The 22,101-nt window shown below is 33.1% G+C and overlaps 1 protein-coding gene across 1 annotated transcript; it reads left to right on the top strand.

The window, feature by feature from the left end:
- Positions 1–30: 30 nt before the first annotated feature.
- On the top strand, positions 31–21,521 carry LOC106063022 (mediator of DNA damage checkpoint protein 1-like). Its single transcript, XM_013221333.2, has 26 exons — positions 31–76; positions 2,611–2,740; positions 4,860–4,923; positions 5,040–5,095; positions 5,245–5,337; positions 5,717–5,809; positions 6,309–6,339; positions 6,627–6,668; positions 6,831–6,932; positions 7,209–7,292; positions 7,653–7,708; positions 7,978–8,029; positions 8,248–9,205; positions 9,869–9,968; positions 10,204–10,267; positions 10,845–10,873; positions 11,313–11,483; positions 11,879–11,918; positions 12,204–14,089; positions 14,425–14,580; positions 15,855–15,923; positions 16,208–16,307; positions 17,065–17,220; positions 17,410–17,435; positions 18,343–18,503; positions 19,377–21,521. The coding sequence occupies exons 2-26, from the start codon at positions 2,627–2,629 to the stop codon at positions 19,429–19,431; spliced, it is 4,758 nt and encodes a 1,585-aa protein (XP_013076787.2). The 5' UTR covers positions 31–76; positions 2,611–2,626; the 3' UTR covers positions 19,432–21,521.
- Positions 21,522–22,101: the final 580 nt, after the last annotated feature.

The raw sequence follows: 22,101 nt of genomic DNA, 5'->3' as shown, positions 1-22,101 counted from the left end.
TCCAGCGAGATTATACGTTGGTAGGGATAACTCTAATCGAAAGCGCGGCAATACAACAGTAAACACTGTAGACTAGGTAGGTTTTCTAGATTCTTATAGATTGATTACATAGAATGTAGATCTAGATCTACTAATAGTTAATATTTAATTATACCTTAATTATTATTCATTATCATTATAGATCTAAAAATCTAGATCTATTTAACTAGTAGTAGTAGTGGTAGAGACTGGTAGTCTACATCACAGTCACACAGTGACAGTCTGAGTCAGAGTACTCTTCTGAGTCTGAGTCTTGAGTACTCTAACTCTTAACTCTTGTTGAGTCTACTCAGTCTACTGTGAGTGACACTGAGTGTCTAGTAACTTAAACTTACTTCTTAGTAAGTCTAGTACTACTCACTAACTCACTTGCTTGACTTACTCAGTACTAGATCAGATCTAGTCACACTAACTAACACTTACTAACACTGACTACAGTACTACAGTAAATCTTTTTATTAATATTATTGAGTATTAATATTAGAATTAGGGTAAATATTAGTATTATAGTTTTATTATACTAAATTATAGTCGTATAGACAGTATAATTATAATTTATAATATTATAATTATTAATTATATATCTACTAACTAGATCTAGAGTCTAGGTCTAGATTGGGACTTTTTTGTCACTTTCTATCAATATTTGGTATACCCAATATTTATATTATTCACATTATTATGATGACTAGTAGTGACTTATTAGTCATTATTTATATGTGTATCATTACACCCGGACTAAACTACAAACAACCAACCATCAAAACACATTTACTAAATAACACCTTAACAAAAGAATCAAATCCACTGGAGCTCAAAGTAGGCACGCTTGAAACAATCGAAAGCTATCCAAAAACAGCTATCCATATTTATACAGACGGATCGGCTTTCAAAGCTACCATCAATGCTGGTCTTGGTGCCTTCCTGGTCTTCCCTAAAAATAAACACTTTGAGATAAGCGCACCCTGTGGTGATTACTGCTCAAACTTCCAAGCCGAAATTGAGGCAATTACCATAGCACTCCAGACAGTAGAAAACAAATTATATGAAGGAGTGCAACCACCATCAGATATTGTTGTCTTTACAGACTCCCAATCTACTCTGGAAGCACTTAACAGCAGCACCTCAAACAGCCCAAGAGAGTTGACAACACTCAGTGTGATAATCCACCAGATGATATCAAAATTAAATATCAATATTACACTACAGTGGATCCCTGGACACATTGGCATCATGGGAAATGAAAAGGCAGATAAGCTATCAAAGGCAGGTTCAACTATGGAACAACCAGATAGACCTGTTAACTACCTCACCCTAAGGTCAATGTTAGTCAACAATCACAAAGAGGAGTGGCTCAACCAATGGGCATCAGGAAACACAGGCAGAGCCATGTACAGAGAAATGACTACGCCTAACAAACTGGACAGTATTAACTTCCTCCCCCGCAAAGAACAATCTACAATCTTCCAACTAAGAACAGGACACACACCACTATTAAATTACCACCTGAACAAAATAAACTCCACACAACTACCCCTTTGCAGACACTGCACCCACCCCTCTGAAACCGTAAACCATATCCTCTTTGAATGCCCCTCCCTAATCCACCTTAGGCAGACCCTACTTCCACTACAGCCCAACATAACCAACACCCTGTACGGCAGTGCTGAACAACTGAAGAAAACAGCACACTTTTTTTCCTTGGCACAGTCTGCAAAAGAGCTCACAGCTCAGCAGCAATAAAGCTGGCTAGAAGAAGAAGAAGAAGAATATGTGTATCATCTAGTGACAATCTAGTCTTAGTCTAGACTCTAGAGTCTACTAAGACTCTAAATTTAACTCTAAAGACACTAAAGTTAGTCTAAAGACACTAGTCTACAGTGTGACTAGAGTCCAGGTAAATAATAATTTTATAATAAAACATGTTTTAAATATATTTACATTATATAATAAATGACTACATTTAAAAAGTGATCACCCAGAATCCAGATTAGCCAGATACCCCCTTCTTTCTCCCCCATATTGGCCATATCACCATAACATTATAATTATAATATATACATATATTTAATATATCCATTTTCCAACTGGTCCAAACAAGTGATGTGATCAAAGTGTATTGAGAAAGCTAAAAGCATGAATTAGCGCTAAACAAAAAAAATTGATAAAAATATTTCTAATCGCAGAGATTTATTATTGTTAGTCTAGCGTTATTACAAATTTAATTACATGACTGATCCAAACTAATTGATACAGCTATACTTAATATTATATTATATAAGCTATACGTTTTGTTTAAAAAGTATTTTTGTGTACTTTGCTTGTTTTTTTTTTCTTTTGCCTAGTAACTTTGATTCTTAGTACAGTAGTAACTTAGTAACTTTAATGTTACTTGCCTGCTTAACTATTGCATTGTTTACTTAAAACTTTTCCCTGGTGCTACATTTACAGTATATAAGTAGTATTACTATTAAACATAGTTTTTGCACATAATATTAATGAATAGTTTTATGGTTTTTCATTCTGATTTAGAAGGTAATTCTATAATTGTCTCTAATTATTTTATATTAGAAACAAAAAAGTAGACATGGATAGTTCTGACTTAGACCAGACACAAGCTATTCAGCTTCCATTTGATGATGACGATGACTTAACTGACGAGCTAGAGTCTGACGTTGAAGATGGAGGCACCAAAAAACCAGTGAGTAAAACATCACATTTAAATGTAAAACTTAGACATTGTATTGAATTTTATGGAACTTGTAAAACTTCTAAATATTTTTTAGCTCTACATAGGCTTAGTCTAGTGTCTAGACCAGTGCTCGTACTATTAGATGTAGGCCTTGCTTCTTGCAAACTCTAGTAAACATTTTTTTTTTCTGAGTTTGCTTAACATTAATTTGCAGCTCCCAGTGAATCAACTTCATATTGTGCTGTTTAACCTACATAATATTCTCTTTAATTACATAGGTATTAATCATGTTGATGATGCTATCATCTGCCATAGTGAATTCTCTCCTCTGTCTTGTTTACTTATCTTTTACAAATAGGTGTTGTAACTGACCAGCTCAATAGCCAACAGATTTGATTCTTCTCTGTGGATAATGTTACATATGTTTAAGGGCTTTACTGGCCTTCAAAAGTGTAGAATGCTGAGTTTGTGTGTCCTAGAGCTACAATTAGTATGTTACAAACATAACTAGTATACACTGACTTGAGTCCAACTTCAGCAGACAAATAACTTTTATTAAATAGAGAACAATATGCTGCAACTTCAAGCATTCAATTACGAATCACTGGTTAAATGAAAAATGGCGTGATATCTTTATTGGTAGTTATACAAACGTAATGTGCATAATCCAAAATAAGTACATTTACATCCGCATCTCAGCGGGCACAAAATATCATAAGTCCTCTAGAATAGGTGTAACAAAACATGTATACAGCTTCTAATACAGCTACTGCTACTAAAATATGTGTACTGTCTCAAGTCCCAAAGACGACTGCTACTAACTAAAATGAATTAAGTCATTCTCACTTCCTCTCTTTCTATCGCAGAAGTTTCTCGTGCTTTTCACCTTCTTGACCCAAGGTGAACAAATAGCATTTAATGTCAAGCGAGACTGTGACAATACCCATGAAGAGAACCTAAGACTCTCAGAAACATTATAGTGTTTCTCCAACCTATTCCATTGAATCCCCCTTGTAAAAGGTGTCTAAATTTGTTTCTGTACAATTTGTATTGATCAGAAGATTGGTTGCATGTTTCTGTACACTTTGTATTACTCTTGAGTTCGTATCAATAGATGTACAGATCAATACACTTACAATAAATTGAATGAACAGGTCTATTTAGAATACAAATATTTAATCAGTCACTATAATAAAAGATGCTGCTTCTTTGAAAGCCTAACCTCAACTGTCGGTTTATCTATATCTACATTAAAATCTCGCTTTGAATTAATGTCGTCATAATTGCACATTCACTAGCAGTCTCCTAAAGTGCATCTCTACACCCCCTAGACTTAAAAAATTGTTGGTTTGCATCCCCCTTAGCCAGCTGGAGACCTGGGAGAGCACTGTAGCCCCATATTTGAAGTTTGAGAAATGCAGCTAATGCTGCAGCTAATGCTGCATTGTAATATAGTTATAAAGTAAAGATGAAAGATCCATACATTTACCATCATTTTATTTCCAGAATGGGACAGCTTTGTTTTCAAGATAACTCAGATTATCATATCCTTCAACTTAAACTCAAGTGCTCTCAACATCATACATGCTACATTTATATTCTTACCTTGAAATCAAACTTTATAATTTACTAAATATCTTTTCTGAATACAACTGATGAAATAGACTATATCACATTTTTGTATTGGTATACAATGTGCTTAGCTAATTACACTTGAACTTTTTGAACAAACGTGCCTAAGAAAAATCGAAAAAATCTTGGAAGACAACAGCCACCCGCTCCATCAGAACTACGTCAGGTCGTCGCGAAGTGGGCGACTGCTGTCGATCAAACAAGAATGGAGCGGTACAAAAACTCGTTCGTACCTCACTCGGTCAGACTCTATCACCGCCACTCATTGATCAGGGAACATGAAATGCACCAAGATACCTGTGTGTAGTCGCTGAATGAACTCTTTATGTTGTCTGTTGTATTTATGTGTATTTTTCTGTTGTGTTGTCTTTATATGAGAAAAGAGTCCATGTAATCACAACAAATTTCCGTAAGGATCAATAAAGCAGTCTTAGTCTTATTATTGTAATTTAAAAAAAATAAAATTGAACTTTTGTTTGTTCAATCCCATAATTAGGTTTCCTTCTTGAAAGTTGTACTTCAGTGTGGACTTCAGGAAACCAGCTACCCTCTTTATGAAGGTATCCATTTTTTGTACATCTGAGGTTTATGATTATGCATTTTTTGTTTGTATTTAATAATAATTTTATAACTTAACATAAGTTCAACTAAACTATTGTTGTTACTCCTCCTCCAGGAGACAACATAATTGGAAGGAGTTCAGACACATGCCATATTTGTATATCATCCAAGGTAACTAATGACACTGCTATAAATGTATATATTGTATTTTTGTAACTATTTCATAGTAAATTCAGTTAATTCAAGTCATTGACAGATTATTTTCTGCTAACTCTGTTTACAAAACTATGAAATTTGTTTCCTGTACCCTCTACATTTAGTCACTGTCCAAGGAACATGCTTGCATTCAAATAGTTAATGACACTCACATGATTTTTGATAAAAGAAGCAGAAACAAAACTCGGAGAGGAAAGGTAAGATATGGCACAAAACAAGAACGTTTTGATTATCTTCTTGCTTAAATTGTTATGGCTGGAGTCTATTTTCTCTTTCTATTAGTTTTAATGTAAATCTCTACTCAAAGCATAAATGTATTAATTAGTTAGATTGATTATTTGAAATATCATTTTAAGTGTTGTTTTTTTTTAACTGAATGTAATTTTAGTTTCTCTTTTATTATTACTATTATTTTTAACAGTATTTAAATCTCTGTTTTACTGGTACTTGCAATAGGAATACACAATAAAGGGACATAACTCTTTCATAAACAGCTACATTTTTAACACTGAGCAGTCCTCCTAAATTGGTGTCAACTTAAATTAATTGTATGTAAACATTTGTTTTTGTGTGCAGCTCCTTTTACTTCCTGATGTACGCTATGAACTCAAAGATCAAGATGAGATTTATTTTGCAGACGTCAAATGTATTTATCTGTTGCCCAGTGAGGTAATTAGGCTACTAGGATATTTTACTAAATATAAGTTTTTTTTTCCTTTACTCTTAACTTTATAAATAAATATCATCATCTTTCCTTTGTGTTCCTCATGGAACATAGGGCCTCAGTAAAAACCATGCCACTCTCCTCTGTCTCTAGCTAGTCTTTTAATGACTTCCCAGCTCTTTCCTGTCTTCTCAGCAAATCTAGTACACTGTATTGCCATATCTATTGTAGTCGTCCTCTGTGTCTAGTGCCCTGGGATCTAAGGCCTCTCTAGCAGTGTTGTTGGCTTAAGTTAAGTCATACATAAATGTAATTATTTAGAATGCTATGAACTTGTTTACTAACATATGTTGTTTGTTTTTCTTTATTTTGAATTCTTTAAAGCTTTATTATGAACATGTAAAGAATTATCAACTTAGTCGATTTACATCTTATTTATTTTTTTATTATAATTATTTTTGTAATAAATATTAAAGAGAAATCAACCATTTTCCTTTCATGTAGGAATCTCCAGCAAAATCTCTGGATCATTCAGGTAAGTAAAAATATGTAAGGAATCAGACAAAAACAAAACAAAACATGTAATTGGGATCAATGTTAAAATTGTTTTATACATATCAAGTCTTTTACATTTTAAGTGCATTTGTAATAAATTTAATTTAAAAGTTTTATCATTAAGGGAATTGAAGTAGATTTCTGTGTCTGGATGTTTTAAGATAATCACCCAAATGTGAATGAATAGTAATGTACTTCACATTAACTTGTTAATCATAAATAGATCTCTAAAATTTAGATGTTCTTATTTTTTTCATTATACTCTAGATGTGTTGGTAGCAAACACACCAGAGGCGGAGAAAAAGTCAGGTAAATTATATTATTCTTTCTTTTTCAAATCCTACTTATATTTATTGGTTTGGTTTGAGTTATTGTACACTTAAAATATAGTTTTTATGATACATAATTTTTATATCAAACTGAAATTTTTTATTTTTTTTTTGCTGACAATAATTTTGTATCTCTCATTAGTGGTGCATACTCTGAGAGTGTCTGATTCAGAGAGTGAACCCGAGCCCGAGCTAGACAGAATCAAGCTGAGAATAGAGGAGACAGTACTGTGTGAAGACAGTGGTAAATACATTGGATATAAGTGTTTGTTAGGAGCTTTCACTCTCTTTCTTTATTCTTGGCAATGTGAAATGGTATTATAGACACTACTCATGATTCTTTCACTTTATATCTTCTATCTAGGTCATCTGTTATTATTTCGTAGCCCAAATCTGCAAAATGGTTGGGGATGGCAGTGGCCAGGGTTTGAACATCTACATGCTGCTAGTCTGAAGGACATACCACATGATTTTAGTATCTATCAAAGAACTGAGAATGTTACTTATTTATATATTTCAGATCATGACAGCAATGATCAGGACGTATATTATGGTGCCACACAAAGATATCCCAATGTTGTCGCCAAGGGCCAAAACAGTGATGGTAATATTTTAATTGAAGCTGTGCCATAAGGCTTAAATTGAGTTTCTGTGTAGCTTCTTTTACAAACATTTTTTAGGAATTTGTATGAATTTTTATTGTATGATAAATTAATATTTGAAATCGTAAACCCCCCCCCCCCCCCCCCCCCCCCCCCCCCCCCCCAATTTTTTTTTTTTTCATTTTAAAAATTTGTTTATTGCTTTTGAAAAAAAAACTAAAAAATGTGCAACACTTCATTTTTTTACATTCTCTATGTCTATATTTCTCAGAAACATTTTTGAAAAAGTTTGAAAATGTATTTTACCAATGAATTCTGAATAAAAGATATTAACAGCTGTCATGTTAATTTTATTTCTAAAGATGAAGATTCCAATTTATCAGAGACATTTCCTCTACAACAGAAAGAAGATACCAAGGTAACTCGTTGTTATTCAAACTTCCTTTTGTAATTCTTTTTTGTCTGTTAAAGTTTAGTCCTAGCTTCTGAATCTAGTGTAGCTTGTTAGTCACTCCTTACTGCTAAATGAGACAATGGCACCCATGGGTAATTTTTAGGTTTGTAGAAAGTTATTTATACAATTCTAGATTTGAAACTTGAAAACTATGAGAAAGTTTGACAGTTCCTGAGATATGGAAATTTAAATAAGAGATTGCTTATTAAAAAATAATTTTTCATACTTTACAGTTGAATAACTCATCAGAAGAAAAATCTGAAACCAAAACTTCTGACAGTGGAGGTAATAAACATGCGTTTCATTCCACTTGTAAAATATTTAAAACACTTGTGCATGTAGTTCTTTATTTCTTCACTTGAATGTCACTTTGGGAAATAATACTGAATACAGTTAAAAGGAATTAATTTATTTCATTTTGATTTTTAAGTCTTATGTATTGGTTAACAACAAAACTGTTCAGTATTAAGGTATTAATGGTAATTGTGTGTGTGATCTTACAGATATAAACTTTGAGGATGACAGGGGTAGACGAGAGGATGTTAATCCAAGCTTATTCTCTGTGTCCACTCTGGCATGTGATACAACAGTGACAACAAACCAAAGAGCTGGTTCACAGTTTGCGAAAGATGGCTCCAGTGTTGAGTCTGTAGACAGTGAAACACTCAAGGTTCCTAAGATGGTAGACAGCGCAGACACATCCCCCAGCTCTGAGTCAAGTACTACCAGTAATAAAAGGTTGAGGAAAAGAAAAACACAGAATAAGACTGATGAAACCCTTGTAGACAGTACTTTGGTGCTGGTAGACAATTTAACAACAGAGACACATGAAGTTTCAGCGAAAATGTTAAGAATGTCACCTGGAAGAAGAGGAAGACCTCGAGGGGCTAAGCAGAACAGAGGCTCTCAAAGAAAACAGAAAGAGTGTCTTACCATGATGGATGAAGATTTCAGCAATGAGGCAACAACTCAGATGCTACAAACTTCGTTGATGGAAGCTACACAGGACTTTAGAGGAGCTGCTGAAAAAATACAGTCCAGCGATTTGAAACCCATTAGTGGTTCCCAGCTTGGGGATGACACTGAAGATTTCAGTGAAGCCTCAGAAGATAGACAAGCAGATGATTTGAATCCTGATGGTGAGTCGCGAATCACTTTGATGGATGACACTCAGGACTTTAGAGGGATTGCAGAAAAACAACAACAGGCTGATTTGAAAGCCGATGGGTCCTCACAACCTTTCACTGTGATGGATGAAACCCAAGAGTGTGATAAGTCTACAGAAAATGAAAGCGGAGATGAAGAATTTGGGACAGAAGAGTTGACTCAGGCTTACGCCTTGGGCTGTGACTCAAGTCCTGCAGAAGAGTCTGCCTTGGATGAGACACAGAAGTATGACATGATTGAAAATGATGAAAATCTAGCAGAAGTAAATGAGAGAGAAAGTCACCAAGATAAACAGTGAGTTTATAATTATTTTTTCATCTTTTACTCTCATTGACAACAAATGGACATTAAAAAAAAATTATTAGTAAATGCTATTTATATTTTTGGTTTTACATGTTTTGGATGTCCCTTGAGATTCTTAAGACTATCACATCCTAGCATATATCTCCTGGAGGGTGATGGGGGGGGGTGGCAGCAGGCAGGGTTTGAACCCAGGACCATTGAAAGGACCAACCATAGAGTATACCACACAACCAGGCAGCCATCTATATGTTCAAATTAAGATTTAAATTTTATCTAGCAAAGTTAATATAGATAATGATGATAAGTTTTGTTTTATATCCTACAGGGCATTAGGATTGTTTTTCATCCCTAGAAATTCACCAATGTAGATACATTTTTATTTGTGAATTATTCTAATTTGAGTTGAATGTTTACATATTCATCATTGAAGACTCGGACTGAAGACATATCCATGTTGATAGTTGTACAATTTATATGACATCTTCTGAGGCTCTTTTTTTATGGCCTTGTTTATTTGTTTTTTTGTGGAGGGGAATCTTTGTTACTGCCTTTTGAAATGGACTTTTAATTTCTAGCCATGAGAATTAGTGTAAAAAAAATTACAAGTCTTAAATTTTGTTTTAACATTCTCCTGAATTTTTACTTTAAATTAAGGGACATTGAGGAAGCAGTAGAAGAAGATAACTCGTATGATGATTCAGATGTAGAGGCAGAATCAGTTCTCAAGACAGACATTGTGTGTCAGGACAATCAGGTAACAAAGAGTTTTAAATAATTAAATTTCATTTTTTACTTTTTGCCACTACTACTAACTAATGGACGGTTAACTAGGTTGCCATGTGACCAGCACAATGATCAACTGCCTTTACCTCAGCATATGTCAGATATCCATTAGAGTTAGGTGGACTAAAAGGTGTCCTAAAACATCCACAAATTCAAACTCCCAGTCTTCCCCATTATTAATTTATCTTTAATTACCTATTTTCTAGCTCAGTGATGAATCTGCAGGGGACAACACAACTTTACAATTGGATGATGACAATAACAATGAAGGTAATTAAGTTGTATTACACCATTGCTGCAGTTTGTATTAGCAACTTGTGGACAGGGATAATTTATGTTATGAATAAAGTCACACTGGGGCTATGTGGCTATCACATTGTAGTAATTTTAGATTTCCATTTGCTGCCATATGGAATTGTTTCAAAGGTTAAAAAGTGTGGATGGGAAGAACTCTAAAATATTTTTTTGAGAAATCCTGGAGAATGACCATAAAAGGTGTTCTTGAAAACTCAGCAGCACATAGACAAAATAATTTAGAATAATTTACTAAACATAAAACGCCTGATTTTTATTCTTCACCATTTTATTTTGGTTTCACGTCCTCCTCTCAGATACTATGAAATGAATGTAATTCTTAGCAACTGCATGTTAAAAATTGCGTTATAATTGTTAATAAGAAAGTGTTAAAAGAAAATGCATGCTCTGGTTTCTTTCCGTAAATTTTGGTTGATATATTTTAAATTAACTCTTCTGCACACAAATTTATAGCAAGGTATTTAAGTGTATATGTAAATGAAATATTCTGTATAACTAAAATAATTTTTGTTTTGTTTTGTTTTCTTTTAAGATGGTACCAAGTTATTTAACACTAAAGAGGTTTGTACTTTATTTAATTTTTTTTTTTCTTAATAATTTAACGATTCTCATTTGGATTGTTTTGAAGTTATGTTGTTACTTTTTTATTCCCTCTTTAAGTGATAACTTATAGCCATGTCATGCCCATGAAAAAGCTCAGAGTAGTTTTTATATGAATGTCAATATAAAATCATGTTTTTAGTACCGTTTCTTGGGTCCTAGTTTTTAGAGTACCATATTACTGTCATATTTAATGTATTGTGGGTTTGATGGGAGAAGAGGGTTCAAAGTGCATTCTCTGTCCTGAGTGACTAATGTGGTGAAAGCTACATCAATATTTACATTTTACTTCTGTAAATAGTAAGAAGTCTCACTGTGACATTTGGATATAGTGAGAGTCTCTGTACTCAAACTCCAGTACCAAATTAAAGTATTTATTTTTTTAATGCTCACCAAATAGCAAAATGAAAACTTGCAAGACACAATCTGTGAATCTCCAGTCAAGTCTACAGAAGAAGTAAGTGATCCCCCAGTGAGTTCCCTTGCTAAATCCCCACACAAGTCTGCACTGGCCACCAAGAGAAGCCCTCGTCATTCACCTACTCCCAAACGTGTGGCTTTCACTGAGGATGTAAGTACTTCAAAAGTTTGCTTGTTTATGCTGTTCACATTTTTGGATTGTTAAATTTTAATTGTCAAAATGGTTAATGCAGTTAATTGTACTACTGATCTGGAGTAATTTAATAATTAATGCAGTTAATTGTACTACTGATCTGGAGTAATTTAATAATCTGGGTTATTAATATTTAAAAAAAAATATTTGAAGAGCTAATGGACTGAAACGCATATGATTTAAATTGTAAATAATTGTTTTTATATGTTAGTAAAAAAAAGTGTTACAAATTTATTTGCATGGATATTTTATTACTAGTTCAAACTAACATTTAAGAAAAAAAAAATTATTGTTAATTACTTGAGTAAATAGAGATAAGTTTTTATAACATTAAAACTTGATTTCCTCCACAGGCATTGGCTGTTAAAGGTCATGATGTTAATTCTAATTCAGGTATCTACTTTTAATATGAATTTTCATAATTATGTATGTTTTTTTTTATGTACTTAATCCTGTCAATCATTGTAGACATAATATATAGATCCTCATCATGGTGTTAAAGTGTTGTTGTTTTTTATCCAATACAATTAATTAAAACATTTTTTTTTTGTACTAATTGTTTTGTAAGATATACTTAGTAAATGATATAACAAGATATACTTAGTAAATGATATAACAAGATATACTTAGTAAATGATATAACAAAGTAAAAGAGAACTCTTACTTTCAAATGAGTAGGTTCACCATCTGAAAAGAGGAGCTCTGAACAAACTCTCATAATCACATCAGAAATTATAAGCCAAGTTGCAGAGGAGAAGATAGACATTCATCCAGTGGGTGATATGAAAGCAACTAGCAAAAATGAGTTTGGTTCATTGCAAAATGAATTGCCAGAATCAGTTCCAGACGTGGCACCACTTCAACCTGAAAACTCTCCTGCTGTGAAAAGGAGAAGAGGTAGGCCCAGTACCAAAAACCCACCAGAAAAAAAACTTGTTTCTGTGGTACAAGAAACTGAAATAAACCCAGCCCAGGAAACACAAATTGGCAGACGCAGGTCAAGAAAATCTCAGCCTGGGGGCTCAGCTTCGGTGGTAACTGAGACTTCAGCTGAAGACATTATGAATAATTCATGTTTAACAGGCGAAAACACATTAGTCAAACAAAAGAATGTCAAGGTCACTGAAGCTGCTAGCGAAGAGCATAATTCTGATGTGGGAAACAAAGACTTACACTCAAATGTAAATGTGGCTAGCTCTTCTACAGATGAAGCAACACCTGTCAGCACTAGGAGAAAGAGAGTCTCTACTCATCCAGCTTACCTGAAAGATTTTGAAACTGTTCAGTCAAAAGTCAGAAAGTCTAATTCTGAAGAAAACTCTTTGGACGGGTCTAACTCGATAAAATCAATTGGACGCAAATCTGCTCGAGCTGTCAGAAGTTCACTGATCAAAGTACAACCATCTGATGTTGACTTAAACAACTCTACTAGCAATGGTTCCATAAAAACTCAACCAGAGCCAGAACCAATAAACACTGATAAAAAATCGAATGATTTTGTTGAGACGTCTAGCACCTCCAATAAAAACCAGGATAATTCACTTCAGGCTGCTAGCACTCCAACCGAATCTTTTAATGAAGTAGTTGAAACATTAAACAGTCTAAAAAAAACTCTGAATGTAGAGTCTGCAAGCGCTGCACATCAAAACTCTGAGGACTTAGTTGAGCAATGTAATAATGTTAATGCCAAGCCTGAGACAGAAAACTTAAAGATTACAAACTCACTAGAGTCCGGCGACATTGCCAGCACTTCACCTACGAATTCTGAGGAATCTGTCGAGGAAGCCAGCACAAAAAGGGTACGAGGAAGAGCTTCAAGAAGACAATCTAAATCTCACAGCGATACAGCTAACAATGTTCCAGCTGCTGTTAAATCTTCAACACGAGCCCAGAAGAAAACCAAAGAGACAATTAAGAGCACTGATGAGGCAGGGAATAACAAAAATGTTGCAGCAGAGTCCAGCAGCAAGGGAGGTCAAATTGGTAGAAATACAAGGGAGGCTACTCATTCAAACAACTCATCAGACAGACAAAAACCCAACCAGCAAGAATCAAGGGCTCAGAAGAAAACTGTAAGAACAAGCAAAACTAAGAATGAGGTGGAGATTGCCGTATCTGAAGCAGATTCCAGTGGTAATGATAGGGAGCAAGGTGAAAGTACAAAAGGTACCAACACATCAACAGAGGAACACAAATTAAAACAATCATCAAAAAGGGCTCCGAAGAAAAATAAAGAGCCGAACAAGAAAAAGGTAGAGAGTGTGGAGCTTGCTGAGGGTTCCAACTCTGATGGTGCTGCTGTTGTTGACATGGAAACAACAGAAGTCACTCCCTTAAACACCCCAGCATCAGACACACAAAAATCAAAAAGGACGTCGGCCCGGAGCTCAACAGCTGTCCAGTCAAGTGTCCAGGAGACTGGTTCTCAGTCCAGTGACCAAGGAACTAAAAGGAGGACCAGAAAGTCTGAAATTGTACCAGCACAGTCCACAAGTGATGTTGACCAACAGGCTGATGGACATTTCAGTAAGAATGGTGAAGCAGCATCTAAGGCCAATAAGAAGGTAAGAATATTTTATTCGTCTGCTTTCCTATATTACACCAACGAGCACATTCTTTACAAAATATCAATAATTACATTCTGAGGAGAGCATCATTTTAAAGTAACTTTTTACAATTTAATATGCACTGGAGGCTACAGCCATAGTCCTATCTCTGATATTTTTCAGGAAGTTCTTTTATATTTTTGAGCAGTCCTTTTTTTTTTTTGTTGTCTTGAAAACTTCTCAATGATCCAAAATAGTTTCTGTTTGTTGTTTACGTGGAAATGTTTATTGTTGTTGCCATCTGGTTGAAAAGGTGTTCAAACCTAATCTAAACATTTTGTTATATTCCCTAGGCTACTTCTGGCTCTTCTAAAAAGGTTACTCCGCCATCATCCCAAAGCTCAACTGAAGAAAAAACTACCTCCTTCAGCCCATCCTTGCGAAAGTCATCGCTGTGCCCAAAGCCAAAGGTCATGTTTACAGGTCTTGTTGATGAACCTGGAGAAAAGGTTTGTTTTTTTTTTAATCATTTTTGTTTTATTGTATAAAGTATAATTTGGTTGAAAAATACATTGAACATTTTTTGAGTAACAAAAATGTGATTTTAAAAAAAATGTAATACTTATAAAATTTGAATGAAAAATATACATAAATATCAACAAATTGACCATTTCTAAAATATTAAAAAGCAGATTTCTTTTTCCCTTTAAACTTCGTATTTTTACTTATGCATACATGTTACAATTATATGCGTACATAATTCAGTTATATTCAATATGTATATTTTTAACATTTATTGTGGAAGCATTAGACTATAATATCTTTTAATTATAGAAACACATTTCATCATTTGATTCAGCATATACTCTCATTTAAAAATATTGTATTTCACTGCTGCTATTTATTATATATGTAACATGTATGCATCATTCATTTTTGCATTACTAATTTTGACACCTGTCTTTTGTATTTCTACTAAGTACTTGTGGCAAATGTTGAAGCCAGGTTATATCATAATTAATAATAGAGTGAAATACCATTATAGCTGGAGATCCTCCCTTTCAACTTAATACTGATCTTATAAAAGTCTTCATTCTTTCTTGACCTTTCAACATTTTCTTTTTTCAAGACCTGGTGTCGAGTTTTCTTTTGAAGCCTGTAACAAAATGTTTGACAGGATTTCATCAATTTGCTAAGTATGTGAGACCATTTCAAAGACTAAATTCCTTTCTTCTCTACATTAGATATCAATTACTAAGAGCTGGTGTAGTCAAAAATGTTAACAAGTCCTGAACAAAAAAAATCTCAGATATCCATGGAAATAAATCAAAACTTTTAGCTTGAAAGTAGACACTGCTAGTAAACTATAATTAATGCTTTTAATTAATAACTACTTTTTTTTGTAAAGGTTACAAAATCTCTGTAATTATTGCATATGCCACTGAAAAAGTTTCCCTTTTAAAACTTTAAAGTACTTCACACAGGTAAAATGAGTTGACCTGTTCTGTAGTTACTTCAGCAGAAGTGTATGAACCAGTTTCCTGAACTCTTCACAAGAGATGTCAGAGCTGGACTAAGGATTGTCCTAAAATCTTTTGTTAATTTGCTAGCCTCCTGAAACTTTCATATTTACCTCGTTATAAAATTAGTTCTTGAGATATGTACAATAAACAAATATGTAAACCATACCATTGGAGATATTTGTACCTGTACAATTCTGCATCCAACGAACTCTAACCCAGACATTGCTCTTGCCCATCTTTAGAATGACTTTTTTTTACAGATTGTTAAAGACCTAGGAGGGGAGATAGCCACGGCCATTCAAGACTGTACTCACTTAGTCACAGATAAAGTATGTAGTGTTAATGTTGGATGTGTTGGTACATCTGTTGTCTCAACTTAACATTTCAGTGAAATTTATTTTTTTCAGTTTGATAGAATTATTTATATAATTTCTTTTTTTTAATTAGATATTCTTTATTTATTTTAATTTTATTTAGTTTGATAGAATTACAAATATATATTTTTTAAATAGAACTTATTAATTTACATAATTATTTTTTTTTTAGTTAGAATTATTTATTTAATTTTTTTGTCTATGTCAAACATCTTACTTTTTTATTTTTCTGTGTCAAGGTACGTAGAACAGTAAAATTCTTAAGTGGCTTGTCGAGAGGAATCCCTATAGTGTCACCTCATTGGCTTGAAAACAGCAAACGAGCAGGGACTTTCTTGGGTAAAGTTTTTATTGACAACCTATTTTAACCATTTTTGATTATGTGAATTTTTTGGAAAATTTAAACTCAATTTAAAATGTGATTTTCTAAAAAAAAAAATTATTATGACCCTAAACAAAATTTATAAATTGCTTTTCAAATCTTATTTAACAAAAACAAAAATGAATGATAAGAATTTGTAAAAATTCATAGCAAATAAAGAATCTATTATCAGCCGCCACACATGTTTAAAAACAAATAATAGAGCTGCTAGAAGTACATTTCATTTGTGGGTTCAATAAGATTTTTAAAAAAGTAAGTTTCTTCCTTTTCTGATATTTGCCTTCCTTCAGGCAGAAGATGTAAAGTTTATCTGTTGCTATTACCGAGAATTAACTAGGCTGTAGTATAGCTAGTATAAAGACCAACCTCCTTTACTCCCATATAATTCTGAATTTCAAAAAAACGTATGACTCCTCGGTTTGGAAGCCAAACCCTTAACCACACAGTAGCCATGTCTCCCTCCTCCAACCCCACCCTATCCCTGTAAATCTTTTTTTTTTTTTATTATAAAGATTTATTAGTTTAACAAATCTCAATGATATTAAATTAAGTTAATCGTTCATTAATAATATATAATTCTAAACAAATGCTATTTATATAATATTTTTATTATTTGGAAATTTCTCTTAATATAAACAATATTGTAATATCTTTTGTATCAAGTGTAAGTTGACTTTTCTTTTTAATTTCTTTTCCTTTTTTTTTTTTGGCCAGATTGTCATAAATTCCTTGTGTCTGATTCAGCAATGGAGAAACAGTACAAATTTACTTTATCTTCATCTATTACAAAAGCTGCCAGCGTGGCTCTCTTAAAAGGTTATAAAATTCATGTGACTAAATCTGTCAAACCTAATCCAGAGCAAATGCAAGGTAAATAAATTTACTACAATGTTAACCCTGCCATATAGGATGACACTACCTTATTTTTGTATGTAACTTGAGCATCAACAGACTTTGTATAGTAAAAGTTTCAGTTTTTTTAAAATTCTATTGACTACGCTTAATGATGACATTTTGTGTGCCATGAAAGTAAGTTCTGTATTTCTTCTCTTTCCCTAGAGATACTTGTTTGTGCTGGTGCAGCGGTGAGTTTAACACATTACATTTTTTGTACCCATCATTTTTTTTAATGCAATTATAAAATTTAAAGTATATAATAATTTTCTAAACTTGTAGTCATCACATGCACATCAGTTAAATGTCATTAAAAATGTATTTCGTTTTGAAAGGATTGCAGAAACAGTAAGGCTCAATCATGGGGAGGCTTCAAAATGGACACCAGTGTTATACAATGGTTTCTCACCTTCCCCGTTCGACCCTAGGTATCACTGGTGAACTGCTGACCTGACAAAATACTTTTTTTCTTTTTACTGTCCTCCTTTCAATCTCAGCCAATGGAGGCAATTTTATTCTTTGATGTCTTCATATTTTCTTTTCCTGCTTTGTCTCTTTCTTCTTTTTGATATCACTCTACCATGCAGCAGGAAGATCATTTGCTTCTTCTAATTCAAATAAGCTCCACTGCCATTTTCTTAAGCTTGACCTGCCCTGGGAATTCAATGGCCCCAATTAGTTACTGCTTCATCACATTAATGTCCAGTCTTTTTATTGTAAAAATGTTTTCAAAGTCAATGGTCACATGAATCAATTATTTTTTCTCTGGTTGCAAACGAAGACAAAATGCAATAAAAATTGAGTAAGATGAAGATGTTAAACCATATTGTCTATGCCCTGGACTTAGGAATTCTGACATTTTACTGACCTTGTTATGACTTGGATAAAGAGATTTGACTCGTTCATTAAAATTAATGTTTTTAACTTCAATGTTGTTGTTTTTACTTTCAAAGATGCTTTTCACTTTTTTTTAATATAACAACCTAAAAAATCTATTTCCTGATGATACACTCAAGGTTTGTATATTATACTGAAAACAAAAATGTTCCTTGATTGCATGTATTATTATGTCAAAATGTTTCCTTGTATCTCCTCCAGTACTTGAAGTCCATGCCTAACAAAGTAGCTGACAAAACTGTTGTAATCTCTTGTCCCGAGGATAAGAAGTTGTGTCAGCCAGCCATCAAGTGTGGGATACCAATAGTGGAAGCAGAGTTTTTGTTGACTGGTATACTCAGGCAGGAACTAGATGCCAAACAGTATCCTTTCATTGAGACTAACTTACTAGACCAAGCATTCTCTAAATATATAGAATACATTTATACAAATATATATATATGCAAATATGTAAAAGTTCTCATTGTTTTCTCTTAAGACATTTACTTTAAACTAAAGTAAAGCTTTATTTGGAACTTTTAAACCTGTAGATTTGAAAACTAAAAAATGTTTGCTATATTATTGACTAATTATTTAGGATAGCGTTATGACCAACCATCTGTACTTCTGCCCCATTCTCTCTTTTCAAACCTTGCGATCCATTTTGGGCAGATGATGTAAAGCGCATCGGTTTCTATAATCAAGAGTTAACATGATTGCTAATTGGCCGGCACAATGACCTTCCATTACTTTCTCCAATGAATGTCAGGTTTCAGAGATGGGTGGACTCAGGAGCATCCCAAAGATCTCTGAACTTTACCCAGCATATAGCTGGCTTCCCTTTAGATGTTGTGAATTCCATTGTAAAAAAAATTTAAATATCCTAGATCACTGAGATTCTTACTCAAGATCATGGTTACACAACAGACCTCCTGTAAATTAGTGAATCAATATTGAATAGCTCATCATTAGATTTTAGAAAATCAAAAGATCTGTTATTTTGGAAGGAAGAAATGTTTCACTTCCTGGCCCCACAGGTTACAAAACAAATAACTTTTTTTTGGCCCCTTACCTATGTACCAATTAGAACAGAGTTGACTCACGAATGTCTTCTATTCCTAAAAGAGCTAAATCTCTTGTCTCCATTAGGACCTAAATCTTGGGCTTTCAACTTAGCACTCTCTTTTTTTTTTTAAAGTATAGTCTCTTAGCTGGCATCTAGTAATTACAAGTTTGATTCCTTATCTTTTCATTAGATTTGCTCTCTTCCCAGAAGATAATCAGCCCACAGAGAAAAGAAAGAAGAAATAGAATTGTTGAACTATTGTGTTTTGACTAATGTGTTTTCTGCTAGAGGTCAATATAGAATTATTAAACTAATGTGTTTTCAACATTAAGTCAATGTTCTGCCTGGAAATTCTGTATAGTAAGTTACAGAGCTAACTTTATTTTGTTTGAAATATTGCAGGCAATTTTCTGACTTGTGATTCAGAATCTGAAGAACAATTTATTATTCAAATTAGTAAAGTGTAGCTACCAGTTTGATGATGTACATTTTACTATGCCTTTTTTATGATAAAAAAAAAATACTAATTTTATTCAGTAAAATGACAAAACACACAGCCTACTACAATATCATCAAGATTTTAATGTCATAACTGCATCTGACTATGCACATCAAAAATGGCATTTTCAGAAGTCCAGGTTTGTGTCTCTCAGCAAACATTTGTACATTTAACAATTCTGGAAAATCACATAAATTTTATTTTGTAATAGACTTTTATAATCATTGTTGTCATTGCATAAGAAACAACTCTACAGCTAAAGAAAAATATGTACTTCTAGTTGCACTATGTGGATGTTATAATTAAAGCAATTTTGACTTTATAAACTGAAGGTAAAATTATTGGGCTAAAGTTTTTCTACAATTAGTCAAAATTTGGTTTCCTTAAAATGTATATATCTGTTAAATTAATTCTAACTCTGGCTAGAAATACTTTCAAAGAAATTTATTTTCAAATCCAACCTTTAGATGTTCCTGATGTGTCATCATTTACACTGCCTTTAATTTTGGTTTTATTTGGAACATTTTTGCTATACAAAGACACCTAGGGTATCAACTGTCAAGAGATAGATCTATTTTGTATTTAAAACAAATTATCCTTGAATTAAGGCAACTTGTTCAGAGTTTAAAAAATAACTTTTCAAATTGAATAGTGTGCATGCACTGATGAAAGTCATAAATGTTCACATTTAAAAAAAGAGAACTTTAAAGAATCCAAATTTGTGCTTGAAATGGAAACATGTTAGATTTCATTGCTGTTTTTGTAAAAAGATTTTATTTATTTATTTTGGGGTGTGACTTTGAGCAGGCATAGGCAAACTAGGCACCAGCCTAGGGCCTTCAATTGGTGGGGGCCTCATAGAAGACTCAAAACAATTTTTTTTTTAAGAGAAGAACTAGCAAAACCTGTGCCCAATATTATTATTGGGGCCCCAAATTTCACTTCACCTAGGACCTCCAATAATACAAGGCCGGGCCTGCTTTGAGCTTCATAAGCAATGTTGGCAGTTGCAAGAGGCAGCTTTGTCATCAAAGATTTTTCTAGTTCAAGTTTTGTATTTGCACTTCATGTGTTAAAAGACCAACATTGTCCCTATACAGAAACATAATAGTAAAGAAGCTTTCAGGACTTGCGATTTGTGAGGCAGAAAAATGTTTAGGTCCTCCATGGCCCATCGTTATCATCTTTTGGCAAGCACAATGACCAGCCTTGACTTTTCCCCAACCCGAGTTGGGGGGACACTGAAGCATCCTAAAAAATCCCAAAATTCAAAATCCTAGTCTTGATCAGGATTCAAATCCAAACCTCATTGTTTGGAAGCCAAGTGTTTTACCACTCATCCACCTAACCCCTTGCTTGTTTTATAGTTTATAGGAAATTTCAAAGTTGTGTAAATATTGAACAAAATACAGGAGAAAAAAAAATGGGTTTAATTTTTATTTTTTATATTCACATTGGATTCTCATGTATAAATGAAAGAAAGACTAAGTCATATGTTTGAAATCACTGAACTATATGCTGTTGTTTTTTTTAATCTGCTGTTTTCATATTTTCTAAATGTATATATGAGCTGGCTCATGTCCTATGTTACAACTTGTATTGTATTAGAGTTTCAATGAATGCTATGTGTTAGTTTTGCTTTGCTCTTGTAGTATTGTTGTTGTTTTTAGTAAATAACATAAAGACTATGTACATAATCTGTAGAGAGCTTGTTTGTTGAAAACAAAAGTGCAAAAAAAGTTATGACCTAAAATGAATTTTATAAGTCAAAATATTTTTTTTTTAAATTCAGGTAATGAAATTTTGTATTATGTGTGAATTAAAATGAACATATTTCTGAAATTTATTGTTTTTGTATTTTATAATTTATTTTTTTAGTTGTGTAGGCTTGCCTGTTTGTTTGTTTTACTTATACTAACATTACCAACAAACAGTTGAAGTATTTGAGCATTGGCTTTGTCCAGTAGCGTGATATAAACTCATCTTTGTAATAGAAATATTTTAGATTGAACAAGTATTCCTATAAGGTAACGCTGGAAATAAAAAATGGCTTCCAATCCATTATACTTACATTTTCTTTGATACGCACAATGTATGCTCCCTGCCTTTCTCTCCCCCCCCCCCCCCCCCCTTTTTTTTTTTTAAAAGCTGTGGGCCATTAATGTCATTCCATCTTCGGCCAACACTTTAAAAAATCTGCACTATTATAGACCTAACCCATACTCTAAGTTTAGCAATAATATAATGCTTCTGTCATAGTATTAAATTGTTTTAGATTAAATAAGATATAGATAAGATACTTTTTATTGGTCCAATCAAATGGACATTCTGTCATAGTATTAAATTGTTTTAGATTAAATAAGATAGAGATAAGATACTTTTTATTGGTCCAATCAATGGAAATTCAGTTTGACTA

Source organism: Biomphalaria glabrata, chromosome 5 (assembly GCF_947242115.1).
Source record: "Biomphalaria glabrata chromosome 5, xgBioGlab47.1, whole genome shotgun sequence".
NCBI classification, from domain to species: Eukaryota; Metazoa; Mollusca; class Gastropoda; family Planorbidae; genus Biomphalaria; species Biomphalaria glabrata.
This window is presented reverse-complemented; position numbering and strand designations above follow the sequence as displayed.

Bases quoted from the DNA above. Each gene is read 5' to 3' on its own strand.
- LOC106063022 (XM_013221333.2), top strand. From the start codon at position 2,627: ATGGATAGTTCTGACTTAGACCAGACACAAGCTATTCAGCTTCCATTT. The intron at 11,484-11,878 runs GTAAGTACTTCA...TTTCCTCCACAG, and splicing joins GTGTGGCTTTCACTGAGGAT to GCATTGGCTGTTAAAGGTCA. The intron at 17,436-18,342 runs GTGAGTTTAACA...TATCTCCTCCAG, and splicing joins TTGTTTGTGCTGGTGCAGCG to TACTTGAAGTCCATGCCTAA.